Here is a 15308-nt window from a genome sequence, read left to right as displayed (position 1 = left end):
TTATAAAAGTAAAATAGCTTCCGAACTTACCAATAAATTGTAACCGATGCATTGTTTGTCGTCGGATGTAGCTTTCTCAAGTCTTTTGAGCTTTGAGAGGCTTTACAATTTCTTTGTAAGTTGAATACGGAAGGCGGTCTGGCGGAAGCTAGATATTTTACTTCATAAAGTTTTAAACATGTATTTTTCTTACAAAAACCCATTGGTTTGCGTATCGGTTTCCAACCGGTTTATTAACCCCCGGAGCCGTGTGGAGTAGGTTTATAATGGATGCTGCACTTTTTTGAGCTTCAAACTTGTGGACCCCGTCACTGCAATTTTAAAGTTTGGAAGCGTCAGGATATTTAATAACTCCGATTGTGTTCAACAGAAAGATGAAAGTCATATACACTTAGAATGACTTGAGGTTGAGTAAATCATGGGGTAATTTTCATTTTAAACTGAACTAATCCTTTAAGTGTCAGATGCGTCTCCTCAAATGACATGCAAAATAAACAAAAATAGATAACATGAGTTCTGCTTTTCACTCTTAATGTTAATTTTGGTCTTGGAAAAATTTGATGAGAATTATTTTAAGCCATATTCCTTAATATTACCTCACAAACATGATTATTAGAGCCTTTAATGAGAATCAGTGGCTGCTTTTGCAGTTAAAGACAATCATTTGGGATTTTCTTTTCCTACAGTGGCTTTTTGGGTCTGATCCAGGATCAACGTTGCTACTGCATGATGGCTTTGGTATAAAAACACATACATAATGTCACTTTCCCACAATGATTACAGGATTCATTTAATACTTTTTGGTGCTCCTTAGATACTCAGTGTTGACATATGTGGGTTATGTACTCAAATCAAGCCGTGTTCTAACAAAACATGGCAACAAATGAGCTTCATTTAGTCATTTCGCTTTAGCAGATCACACACCTGGATCTCTAATAAAGATACACACTGTCAGTTCAGTCAATTTACCAAGCTCTCATCATATAAATCTTCAGGCCTTATCTTGTGTGCAAAGTTCACAGTATTGAAAATAGAAAAGTAAATGCATGTGTGATTCTTTCCACCAGAGCGATACGTATCTTCAGCACTCAAAGAGGAGAAAGAATGCCATTAAAAATTGTTTTGCAGCTTGGAGAACCTGTAACAGCAGCACAACCTCAAGATGTTCTGACAGTGTCACAGATTAACTTCCTCAACCGTCACAGCACCATTACTTGTGTTGTTTTAGTGGTGTGAACTATAAGGTTCACGTTCACAGTACACCTTCGCATTGGATGTCTATCTATGATTTTACAGCTCTTTTGCTTGCTCATATCAACATTCTAAAGAAACCCGGTTTTATATGCTGTTAATAATTGCTTCATCTTATCGCATGTATGTCTCTGTCAAGCTGTAGCTGATTAGAAAACCGCTCACTGTTTCTGATTTACCTGGAACCATCGGTAGACAATGATTCAACACGATATGGGAAACTGTTTAAGCTAAAAACAAAAGACTTATTTCAAGTAAACCAGAGTACCAGGAACCAGGAGTTTGACATGACCTGCTATTAGCACACAATGAAGTGCTATGTTAGTCATATTCTTAAAAGAGCCTAGCTATTCTTTACCTTGTTACCTTATCAGTGGGGAGTTAACTGACAAAGCGAGGTTAAAATCAGCACAAGACATCCTCCTAAATTAATTTAGCAACTTAGAATAAACTGTTCCTGTATGATTAGGGATACAAAAAAAAACAAAAAACATTCACTTCCTTTTACAATGTAACTTGATATATCTTCTGGCCTTGAGGGATCATTAACTCAAGCTTTTTTGTTGCTGGTCCAAGATTACAGAAGACTTCAATTCTTATCAGTTATCGGCACTGACCGGAGCTACTTGGTTTTGTCCTGCTGTTGGCAAACGCTTCAGAGAGATTTCCAGCAGAACATCACTTCTGACCGGCGTGATACCAGTTATACAGCTTTTTAGGGTCTCTCGAAGAGCACTTTCCAAATCATGCCGGGCAGTGGAGGGCCAGTTGCGACGTTCTCAGTTTGGGACTATGTGGTGTTTGCCGGCTTGATCCTTTTTGCAGCGGGCATCGGCTTGTTCCAAGCCATCCGTGGACGCAAGGAGGCCAGCAGTGAAGAGTTTCTACTGGGCGGCCGTCAGATGACCGCGGTGCCTGTGGCTTTGTCCCTGACGGCTAGTTTCATGTCAGGTATCACTGTTATTGGCACCCCTGCAGAGGCGTACATGTACGGCACACCGTTCTGGCTCTTTGTCTTCTCTTATGCCATCATGTCCACTATCAGCGCTGAAATCTTCGTGCCTCTGTTTTACCGCCTGGGCATCACCAGCACATATGAGGTAAGAGGGACACACTGGGAACAAGGGGTTTGGGTGAGGACAGAGAACTGAAAACACCCTCAGATCCTCCGTTTGGGCCTGTGCTTGATAAAGAATCAATAGATGGAAATGAAATGAGGACGAGAGAGTGGGAGGATTAAAAGAAAAAAGGCAATGTTAGGATAGCTTATTGATTTATCACCTCTGACATTGTACTGGATTTTATATTTTCCTAGTGACAAGTGGTCTATTGTATAATCCAAAGTGCAAAAGCTATTCTTTGTCACTGTCCATGTGAAAAAGACTAATCGAAATGAAATCAAACTGCATACTTTTAGAGTTATATTAATATTTATATATTTCGAGTAACTTAACTGAAGGGTTCAGATGATGCGATTTATCAGCACACAATTCTTAACCTTTAAAACAACAATGACGTTCATCTGAGGAAAACAGTATGTAATAGTTCATCGTACAATGTGAGTTTTGTGTAATGATATACATTATAGAATGTAAATTTGTTGTTTCATTTGCTAATAATTAACTGAGTTGGTCACTTGTTTTTGCAGTACTTGGAAATGCGTTTCAACAAGCTCATACGAGTGATTGGGACCAGCATGTATATTGCTCAAACTGTAAGTTGGATTTTAGCTTCTTGCATGACTTTATACATAACCAAACATGCGCCCAATGAGCGATTATGCCATCGTGTATCACTTTAGAAAAACACTGCCTGTTGTGAACATGCCTTTTCCACGTCATAGAGGCATAAGTGTTGAATATATTGAGAAATTCTAGGCAAACATTTTTTTTTGTTCAATCATCTAATGGATGGTGTTATCTCTCATAGGCTTTATACACAGGCATGGTTATCTACGCCCCTGCGCTTGCACTTAATCAGAGTAAGTAAAGACCATCTTATCATCCATTAAACACTTAACAAACCCTGCCAGAAGAAATGTATACATGTATATTAAATCAAATAATGCTTGCATGTAAATGCATAAGGGGGATTCTTTAATTAGAGAAACTTTTCTATTACCTAGGATGCTTTTAGATGAATAAATGCTTACAGAAATTGTTATTTAGCTTTTATGTACAATAAAAAAATTTAATAACCAAAAAAGTCAGAAGTGCCCATTGATGAAAAACCCACACACCTATTAAGATGCGATCTGGTCGATCTGATCACAAGTAAATGGAGGAGAGAGATAGTCTCGTTTACACCTGGTGTTTTAATCTAATAGTCTCTTTTGTCCACTTTCAACCACTTCTGTCCACTTAATTTCTTTGAGGGGAGTGTATACTGGCGGGTACATTTTTTTGTTTACATATGAACAATTGTACATTTTACAATTTACATAAGAACATGACCAAAGACGATGAAAAAACACAGAGTGCAGCAGCTTCTTTCTGCTCTGACAGCCGCAAGGCCACGCTGAACGCTGTGAGTGTGTGTTAAAAACCAGGAATGGTGAGAGAACATTGTGCTTTGTTCATCTTCAAACCAAACTTGGGTCTTCAGCTGACTAAGTTTAAATCCTGTCTGGCTAGCGCACTATGCATTAGGTCAGTAGGTTGTGGCTGTTTGAACGCATTCGACTACATGAGCGTCTACACCATGGCCCTGTTTACAACTGGTATTCGTTCTGGTCAGTCGGATCAGAAGTGGGCAATGATAAATTCAGGTGTTAACGGGGTCTAAAATATCTTGTACCTGAGCTTGAGTTCCAGAGGTAGCTGAAAATGTATTCGACCGGATTGCAAACGCTCATATGATCGAATGCGTCTGAACTGCCACCAAAGGCCGTCTTCTCTCCGTCTACTGACCTAATGCATTACAGGAAGTGCATTAGCCAGACGGGATTTAAACTAAAGAATGTTTAAGCTGAAGAACTATGTTTGGTTTGAAGATTACTGATTACTCACCATTACTGATTTCTAACACACACTCGCAGTGTTCGGCGTGGTCTTATTGCTGTCAGAGCAGAAACTAAATGTGCTCTTCGTCATTTTCCATCCCGTCCATAGACCCTCCCCCCACACCTCTAAAAGAAATCAGGACAGAAGTGTTTGAAAGTGGACAAAAGAGACGGATTAAAACACTAGGTGTAAACGGGAATGTGTGTCTCCCTTGTCTACTTGTCGATCGACCAGAACCATCTTAACACCAGCTGTAAACAGGGCCGAAGTGGTCAAAAGTGGACAAGCACAAAACATTTTAGACCCCGTTTACACCTGTTTTGCTCCAACCCTAATTAAACACACCTGATCCATCCCGCTAATCAAGGTCTTCAGGATTACTAGAAACTTCCAAGCAAGTGTGAGTTGAAGCTGGTTGGAGCTAAACTGTGCAGAGCTGTGGCCCTCCAGGATTTGAGTTTGAGACCACTGATTTAGCATCAGCTACTTGTGTTCCAATTAATCAAAACACATCTTAATAACAGGTGTAAACAGGACCACAAAGACAATTTCTATAAATAAGCTCTTGTGTTGCAGTCACTGGTCTGGATCTGTGGGGAGTACTTGTGGCCACAGGGGCCGTCTGCATCATCTACTGCACCCTGGTCAGTAATCTCATTCCGTTAAATCACAATTTCACATACTGTTTGCGCTTGCAAAAGAGGGCAGGAAAAGATAATGTCCCATACACCCCTAACTCATTTGCTAGTTTTGCATTAACTTCCATACACTGGCATGATCAATGGTTCCATGAAGAATATCCTTTTCAATGCACAAAAGGTACAAAGGGTATCTTTACAAAATGTTCTTCGCAGTAAAAAGAAAAAAGGTTATTTTTTAGAATTGATTCTAAAAATGATTCTTATATTGCATGTGAAAAACAGTTTTTTTTAAAATTGTAAATCACCAAAATTACTGATTTTTCAGTGGTGGTTTCAAAATGAGAGGGCAAAGTCATTTTATATAGGGCGGGCTACTGTATATCAAATGTATGTCAGTTACACTTAATTTTCCTGGTTAAATAAACATTGCATAAAAAAGAGAGATCATATATAATTCTATTTTGTCCTTTTTGCTATAACTATGTACATTTCTGTTGATTAAAACCAAGTATTTATTCAAGCTAATGTTTTTACGCATTTTTACATTTATTCCAAAATAATAAGACAGTAACAATGTGTATTATTTGTGAAATTTTAACTAATGTTCAGTTGTTATTTTTAATCGTTGTTTTAATAGTCAATTTTAATTTTCATCATTCATCAAGCTTGTTGGTCAACACTGGTCACACAGATACAACGATTTAATTTAATTTCCCCAAGCTGATCGCTCACTAAAAACCCCACAGTCACCATGAGCATTTCAGGTTTGATTTTTATGTGACATAAAGGTGAAATGGCTTGTTTAAATTTGAGTTGTTTACTTACTTTTTAATTATTAGAATTCAATGCCATCCATCGTTCATGGCGACGAGAACGCACGTATTATGGGAGGCCGTTTCAGCATAAAAACGTTCCAGCGTTACTCGTCGTAATTATATTTTTACTAGTAACAATTCAATTTAAGAGCTCTATAATTCAATTTGTACTAGTAACAATTACAATTATAGAGCTCTATAATTCAATTTTTACTAGTAACAATTATGATTATAGAGCTCTCTAATTCAATTGTTACTAGTAACAATTCAATTAGAGAGCTCTACAATTCATTTATTACTAGTCATATGTCTCCATTGACTTCCATTCATTTTTAATTATAGAGCTCTGTAATTCAATTGTTACTAGTAACAATTGGGATTATAGAGCTCTCTAATTGAATTGTTACTAGTAACAATTACAATTATAGAGCTCTGTAATTCAATTGTTACTAGTAACAATTACGATTAGAGAGCTCTCTAATTGTATTATTACTAGTAACAATTCAATTAGAGAGCTCTGTAATTCAATTATAGAGCTCTGCAATTACACATATCCTTAATGTATGGAAGGCCGTTTCAGCATAAAAACGTTCCAACGTTACTCGTCGTAATTATATTTTTACTAGTAACAATTCAATTAAAGAGCTCCATAATTTAATTTGTACTAGTAACAATTACAATTATAGAGCTCTATAATTCAATTTTTACTAGTAACAATTATAATTATAGAGCTCTCTAATTGTATTATTACTAGTAATAATTATGATTATAGAGCTCTCTAATTCAATTGTTACTAGTAACAATTCCAATCAGAGAGCTCTACAATTCATTTATTACTAGTCATATGTCCCCATTGACTTCCATTCATTTTTAATTATAGAGCTCTGTAATTCAATTGTTACTAGTAACAATTAGGATTATAGAGCTCTCTAATTGAATTGTTACTAGAAACAATTACAATTGTAGAGCTCTCTAATTGAATTATTACTAGTAACAATTGGGATTATAGAGCTCTGTAATTCAATTGTTACTAGTAACAATTACGATTAGAGAGCTCTATAATTGAATTGTTACTAGTAACAATTGAATTACAGAGCTCTTCAAATGATTTATTACTAGTAAAAATACACATTAAGGATATGTGTAATTGCAGAGCTCTATAATTGAATTACAGAGCTCTCTAATTGAATTGTTACTAGTAACAATTCAATTAGAGAGCTCTACAATTGTAATTGTTACTAGTAACAATTGAATTACAGAGCTCTATAATTAAAAATGAATGGAAGTCAATGGAGACATATGACTAGTAATAAATGAATTGTAGAGCTCTCTAATTGGAATTGTTACTAGTAATAATACAATTAGAGAGCTCTACAATCATAATTGTTACTAGTAATAATACAATTATAGAGCTCTGTAATTGTAATTGTTACTAGTAAAAAATGAATTATAGAGCTCTTTAATTGAATTGTTACTAGTAAAAATATAATTACGACGAGTAACGCTGGAACGTTTTTATGCTGAAACGGCCTCCCATACGTATGGAACGCACACGAACCAATCACATCCAATTATAACCGATCATATCCAATCATAGCGCGATGGAGACAGTGCCTCCTCTCACGTGACTTTTGTACCGCTGTAACTTCACCTGCGGGTGTCGCTGTTGGACGCTGTTACTTCATAAAAGCGAGTGAATTTTACACTTTTTAATGTGACATTTTCTAATATTTGCGCAGTTGTTTTGAGGAGACACTGCCTTTCTTTACCCTCTCGGAGGAAACACCCCTGCTGTGAGTGTGATTTTTATACGTTACACTTGGCCCCATAGACAGTACTTGCCCCCCAGGCACTCATCTAAACTATGGTGTGCACAAACGGACATCCGGCATTGCTTGTGAAACTCTATGCGAATGTGCTTTTGTTAACAGGGCGGGCTGAAGGCAGTGATATGGACAGATGTGTTCCAGATGATCATCATGTTGGCCGGGTTTGTCGCGGTCATCGCTCGTGGGGCTGTCCTGCAGGGGGGACTCGGGAAGATCTGGAATGACAGTTACTATGGAGGACGTTTGGAAACATTCAGGTAAAGAAATCTGGTTAGACATATATACATACACATAAATACACTACTACTAAATGCATTTATATTTATTCAGGTTCAAGGATGCATCAAATTGATCGAAAACATTTATTAAAAGTGACTGTAAAGACATTTATAATGTAAAAAAATATATTCATCAAGGAATCCTTATATAATAATAATAAAATAAAATATAAAGTATATATATATATATATATATATATATATATATATATATATATATATATATATATATATATATATATATATATATATATATATATATATAATAAAATAAAATAATACAAATGTGCACAAAAAAAAAAAAAAAAATCTGCTTTGCCCTATTAGGAACAAATAAATATTGTATTCATTTTCTGGGTGCCACTGTCCACATATGAGGGCATTATATTTTAGTGAATTTCTCTGACACCATACATGTCACAATTTAAAGTCTGGATGCCATGCATGCACATTCAGGGACTTTCAGACCATTTGCTTTGAGGTTTCATCAGGACAACGGCTTCTCCTTGGTCTTAAAAATCACTGAACGATCAAATTTAGTACTCTTATGGAAATACTGTATGATCATATTTAGTAGTTATAATTTAAATCTGACTAATTTTCAAATTGTTTGTTATTAATCAACATTTCAGGAAAATGTTAAGGAGGTTCTAAACAAAATATCTGTGAAAATACAGAAATAACTTTCTGTTACCAGGCAAGGCAAGTTTATTTGTATAGCACATTTCATACCCAATGGCGATTCAAAGTGCTTTACATATAAATTAATTAAAACAGTGGTAACAAATGCATGAGAAAAAAGAATACCATATGGACGAATAAAAAATTAAAAACAAGCATAGTTAAAACAGTTGTAAAGATGATAATAATGAAAAATAAAATAAAAAATCCACAATAATGGTCTGATATAAAAATAAACATTCTTCAGTTTACAGCCTACATACATGTACCATCTTTATTAGAACACCTCTCCTTCATTTCTTTCTCAAACACGTTCATAACATCCATCTTAATCACTATTCCCTGAATTTTTACTCAGGAACCTTCTTGTTAAACCCATTCTCACTCATCATACCCTCCACAGATTTATACACATACTCAAACCTTACTGTCAAACCTACTTTTTCCATCAAACCCAGTTTTCACTCATCATATTTAACTCAAATGAACAATAAAATAACAATAACAGAGCATTGATTGTCCTGTAGATGACACCAGGATTTAAATGTTTGTTTATCAGGCATTTTGGGATACAACAAGTGAATAGTGAAATAAATTACATATATATATATATTGCTATAAAATGATTATGAAAATGTTGCCAACTATTACTCTCATTATTACATTTTTTTTCATTACATTGATATGCAAATTAGATACAGCGCATAGTATGGCCATTGCATATTGCATAAAGTCAAATGGTATATCAATGGATTCCATTATATCTTTCATAACATAGTTGAGAATAATCTTTAAACAAAGTTTTGTTACAAAAATCCTGAAATCTAAAAATGTATTGTTGAATGAAAATAAAATCGAATTGTTTTTGCTTGTATGTGTCATTTTATTGCATTTTTTTTAATTACACGAGTCCCGGTGTCCACTTATAACATATGAGAGAAATATTTTTCTAAATGTTCTTAATTGGTTTCTTATGCTCTAAACAATGAAATAACGTATAACAATGCTAAAAATGTGGAGACTTCTTTTAAAACATTTCAAATCGTACAACCCCAAAGAGTTGAATGGTTTAGTGTATCGTTAAGAAATAAAGACAGACAGACAGGCTTACCTCTCAAATGTCTCCTCAGTTTTGATCCTGATCCTTTGAGGCGTCACAGTTTTTGGACAATCGTTGTTGGCGGAAGTCTGATGTGGGCATCCATGTACTCAATCAACCAATCACAGGTGCAACGGTACATTTCCTGTCGGACAATAACTCATGCCAAGCTGTGAGTATTCACTCCTGATCCTACAGCGAATACTGGATATATTCAGTGTGAACACGGGTGTCCTGTCATTATTTGCCCACACAGGTCTCTGTATGTGAATATGGTGGGATTATGGGTCACAGTGAGTTTGGCCATGCTCGCCGGTCTCACCATGTACTCCATCTATAAAGACTGCGATCCTTTCACCAATAAAGACGTAGGAGCTTCAGACCAGGTAATACAAGTCCTAGCTGCGACCTCTTGATCTTTACTCACAATGCTTACAAGGAATCTGACCAAATGAAATGATTTCCAGCTTCTTCCTTATCTGGTGATGGACATACTAGCAGATTTCCCAGGACTGCCTGGCTTGTTTGTGGCTGCCGCTTACAGTGGAACATTAAGGTGAACAGCAAATAAATGTGTCGGGCAAGTCCATCCTGATCATTTTGGGAAGGTTTCTCTAACAGGCATTGATGGGGGAACAGCCTAAAAAAAAAAAAAAAAATATATATATATATATATATTTTTTTTTTTTGGGAAAGAACGTAAAGAAATGAATATATTTATTTAGCAGGGATGCATTTCTTTTGCTGTTCTGTTCTTTTGTTCTTTTTATTAATCAAAGAAAAACTTACACAAATGTTTCAACATTGATAATAATCACTGATTGAATTCTACTGAATGATTTCTAACATTTTAAAATATTTTAAAAATAGAAAACAGTATTTTTATATCTTAATATTTCACAATATTACAGCTTTTTTTTAAACATTTCTAATAACATAAATGCAGCCTTGGGGAGCAGAAGACTTTAAAAACATTAAAACATCTTACTGTTCTAAAACTTTTGACCAGTAGTGTATATATAACAATTATATATAGTATATATATATATATTACAATTCATTTATATATAGGATATATATATATATATATATATATATATATATATATATATATATATATATATATATATATATATATATCATAATTATATATAAACTAGAATAATTAGAAAATAATTGATTCATTAATATATATAGCCTATATAAAATATTTTAATGAACAATAATTTAGTATTTTTGATTTATTTAACTATTTATTAATTACATTTTCATACTCTATTCAGTTTCTTAAAACAATACTATATATAGTAATGATTATTTTCAATTACTAATTTGTACTTAATTCTTTTAATTATAGTTTTCTATATAAAACTATTGTAAATATGTAATTGTTAATATGTATGTAAATAGACTACAAATGTTGTAGTAATTATAACTTTAAATTATAGACATTGTCAATAATTGTATTTAATTATTGACCTTTTTGAATTAGTTTTCTCTATAATACTATAATATTATTTTTAATTAACATTTCAATATTTTTTTATTATATTTATTTAAAGCATAAAACGCAAACGCAAAAGCATAGGCTCCTCTGGATTTTAAGGCTCGAATAAACACTTGGTGTGAATTTCGTTGAGATCAGGTCACACTTCAGACAGCATTAGTTATGTTTTGTGTTGCGTTTCAACAGTACGGTGTCATCGAGTATCAACGCTCTGGTGGCGGTCACAGTGGCGGACTTTATGAAGCCGGCATGGCCCTGGCTGACAGAGAGACAGCTGTCCTGGATCAACATGGGCATGAGTGAGTTTCAGTGCAGCAGCTGTTGACAACGGCATGCTTCACATCAGAGCGAATGATGCTTTATGTGTAACGCTGTACTGCTCATCACCAGGTGTTTTCTATGGATCTGTATGCATTGGAATGGCTGGTGTCGCCTCCATGATGGGCAATATACTACAGGTAAATCTAACCTAGGCAAAATCACAAAGTAACACTGCAATCATGAGGTTTCATTCAATCCATTGACTTTTGTCACCGTATCAAAAGCTCCCTCTGCTGATAACACTCTGTAATGACATGCTGTGAATCCCTTCCTCCACAGGCGGCTCTGTCCATATTTGGTATGATCAGTGGACCTCTCTTGGGCCTTTATTTGCTTGGCATGTTCTTCCGCTGTGTGAACTCCACTGTAAGAATTTGCATATTTCATTTTAAACAAATAACCAAAGTGTCTTATAGGTGCACTAAGTAACTCTTTCCACTGGTGTGACAAATCCATCTGCATATATAACCAAAAATGTTAGCTATGTTAGTACAAATTTCAAGACCACTATTATATGAACAAAAATACTAATTGAATTTTTTACACTACTCAAATTGGTACAAATGAACTGTATTCCTACAGGGAGGTTTAACTGGTTTGATTTCCGGCCTGGCTATAACGTTATGGGTGGGAATTGGAGCTCAGCTGTATCCCCCTTTACCCGAGAAGACCCTCCGCCTTCCTTTGAGTGTGCAAGGATGCATTTCACAGGACTTGAATGAAACCACCACTATGATACCATTCACCACAGTCCTACAAACCTCAACTCCACAGTTAGTAATATATACACATATACAACCAAGAAAATGCTTGGAGTCAGATTTTTTAATGTTGTTTAAAGGAGTCTCACCAAGAAACATCCATTAATTTGATTTTGAAATGCAGTAAAACAGTATATTTTAGAATGTAATTTATTCCTATGATGGTAAAGCTGGATTTTCAGCATCATTACTCCAGTCTTCAGGGTCACATGATCCTTCAGAAATCATCCCAATAAACTGATTTGATGATCAAGAAACATTTCTTATTAGTTTTTTGTGGAAACCATAGTAATTGTCAAGATTCTTTGATAAAGAAATAAAAAAAGCATTTATTTGAAATACTTTGTAACATTATAAACATCCTTACTATTACTATTGATCTAATTTAATGCATTCTTGACAAATTAAAGTATTTATTGCTTAATATAAATAATATCCATTTCTGTCTTTGTTCTGGTCCACACTGACATCAAAGCTAACTGTAACGGTCTCGTGCTGTCTCTCAGGTCAAGACCAGCGTTGGCAGACAGCTGGTATTCTCTGTCCTACCTGTACTTCTGCCCAGTAGGCATACTGGTGACCATGACCACAGGACTAATAGTTAGTGCAATCACAGGTAAGGTGAATCTCATGTTCTTGTTGGTGAGGCATCCACTCAAAGATTGAACCTAAACTCTGATTTTCTTATTATTTTTTACTTTAGGTGGCTGTAAGCAGAAGAAAGCTCGACCCGAGCTCTTTATCGGGAAGTCAGATCTCATTTGCTTTGGATGGAGAGACTCAGAGGTGAGACCTTTCATTAGCAGTGTGACAAACACAGTACACAAATATAGAGTAGAATTAAAGATCATAATATATATATATATATATATATATATATATATATATATATATATATAGAGAGAGAGATAGATAGATAGATAGATAGATAGATAGATAGATAGATAGGTATATGGTATATAGATTTTTTTAATACATTTTAATATCAAATGAATATATAATTTAATATATTAATATATATATATAATATATAAAGTTTTTTTTTCTTTTGATTTATTGACTGACAGTTAATTTGTCTCAATGTTGATAATTTAAAGGTGCATGTAATCATGAGGTTTTTTTTTGTAGTTTTTGAATAAATGTCAGCATTCATTTAATCACTTGCACAAAAAAAGAATCAGAATTCAAAATGAATGAAATTAGTCAAAATCAGAATACTATGCAAAGATCCAATAATTAAATGTTAAATAAAACAAATATTTTTATCTAATTAATCTCTACTGTCTTGCTCCTGACCTTCAGTTAAACCATATATATATATATATATATATATATATACACACACACACACACACACACACACACACACACACACACACACACAGTACAGGCCAAAACTTCGGACACATTCCTATTTGTAATGTTTTTGAAAGAAGTTTCTTCTGCTCATCAGAAGAAACTTTTTCTCATCAGAAAAAAGCATTTATTTGATAAAAAATACAGATTTCTTTTTTATTATTGTGATATATTATTACAATTTAAAATATTTGGTTTTCAATTTATTATACTTTAAATGATCATTTATTTCTGTGATGCAAAACTGATTGTTACTCCAGTCTTCAGTGTCACATGATCCTTCAGAAATCATTCTAATATTCTGATTCATTATGAGTTCTGCTGCCTAATATATTTGATGAATACAGGGTTCAAAAGAACTGCATTTATTCAAAATAAAAACATATTTTCAAATAACATATCTCCTTTACTATCAATTTGTTTCAATTTAACACATCCTTGCTGAATAAAATGATTGATTTATTTAAAAAAAGAAAAGAAAAAGAATTACCCCAAATTACTGACCAGTAGTGTATATTGTTGTTACAAAAGATTTATATATTTAAAATATTTGCTTTTTAAAAAAAAACTAAACTTTTTTTCATCAAAGTATTATAAAAAAATAACACAGGTTATGAAACAATATTAAACAGCAGAACTGTTTCCAGCTTTGAAAATTAATCATCATGTTAGAATGATTTCTGAAGGATCATGTGACACTGAAGACTGGAGTAACGATCCTGAAATAAATTATCATTTAAAGTATAATAAATTGAAAACCAATTATTTTAAATTGTAGTAATATATCACAATATTACATTTTTTTTCTGTATTTTTGATCAAATAAATGCAGGATTGATGAGCAGAAGAAACTTCTTTCAAAAACATTACAAATAGTAATGTGTCAACTTTTGGCCTGTTTTGCATGTGTGTGTGTGTATATATATATATATGTGTGTGTGTGTGTGTGTAATATATATATATTACACACACACACACACACACACACACACACACACACACACACACACACACACACACACACACACACACACATATATATATAGATACACACACACAGTCTATAATAGTTAGTAAGGTAATTGTAAAGTTTAGGTGTTGGTTAGTATTAAGGGCTGTAGAATAAGGTCATGCAGAATAAGGCATTAATATGTGCTTTATAAGTACTAATAAACAGCCAATATCTTAGTAATAAGCATGCTAATAAGTAGCGTTACCAAAAGTTTTAGAAATGTCTCTAGTAAATTTACATTTTTTTGATGCTTAGCTATAAAATAATTATTGCTTGTAAGCCATGTCTTTGAGAGATTAACTCTTACATGCATCATTCTGATTGGTTCATTGCTGAAGATGTAGTGAAACTGCTTTGCACAAGACATTTATTAACTGCAATGCATTTTTTTTTTAGGTGTCAGAATTAATTGAGAAGGAGCCAAACCACATCCAGGGTCTGGACTGTCCAGTTTTCTATGACAATGAAATTGCACTTAAAGAGAAAGACCACAAGGAGAAGATCACAAAGCTTTAGATGTGAAATATGGATATGTTGTACATAGTAAATTATGACTGTATTTTTGTATATTGAAATTACTAATTGATGAAATTCAGTTATTTTAAACCTTCCCATAAGAGAAGCAAGAAATTAATAGCAATAGTGCCAGCAGACTACTCTATATGGGCTGTTCTTAAACTATTTAACTATATGAACATTGAGCGATTTTCACGATCAAGTTTTGAATGATTTACACAGCTATATTTAAAAGGTTT

The 15308-nt window shown here is 33.9% G+C and overlaps 1 protein-coding gene across 1 annotated transcript; it reads left to right on the top strand.

The window, feature by feature from the left end:
• Positions 1 to 1345: 1345 nt before the first annotated feature.
• Positions 1346 to 15299, top strand: slc5a8l (solute carrier family 5 member 8, like). The gene is made up of 15 exons (XM_067460330.1): positions 1346 to 2351; positions 2900 to 2965; positions 3181 to 3232; positions 4830 to 4897; positions 7641 to 7795; positions 9628 to 9768; positions 9853 to 9982; positions 10064 to 10152; positions 11290 to 11402; positions 11494 to 11561; positions 11704 to 11790; positions 12007 to 12197; positions 12692 to 12801; positions 12889 to 12971; positions 14950 to 15299. Exons 1-15 carry the CDS (start codon positions 1998 to 2000, stop codon positions 15067 to 15069), a joined length of 1827 nt encoding a protein of 608 aa, XP_067316431.1. The 5' UTR covers positions 1346 to 1997; the 3' UTR covers positions 15070 to 15299.
• Positions 15300 to 15308: the final 9 nt, after the last annotated feature.

This window comes from Pseudorasbora parva, chromosome 12, assembly GCF_024679245.1.
Source record: "Pseudorasbora parva isolate DD20220531a chromosome 12, ASM2467924v1, whole genome shotgun sequence".
In the NCBI taxonomy this organism is placed as follows: domain Eukaryota; kingdom Metazoa; phylum Chordata; class Actinopteri; order Cypriniformes; family Gobionidae; genus Pseudorasbora; species Pseudorasbora parva.
Note: the sequence above shows the minus strand (reverse complement) of the source record. Positions and strands in the feature narration are given on the sequence as shown.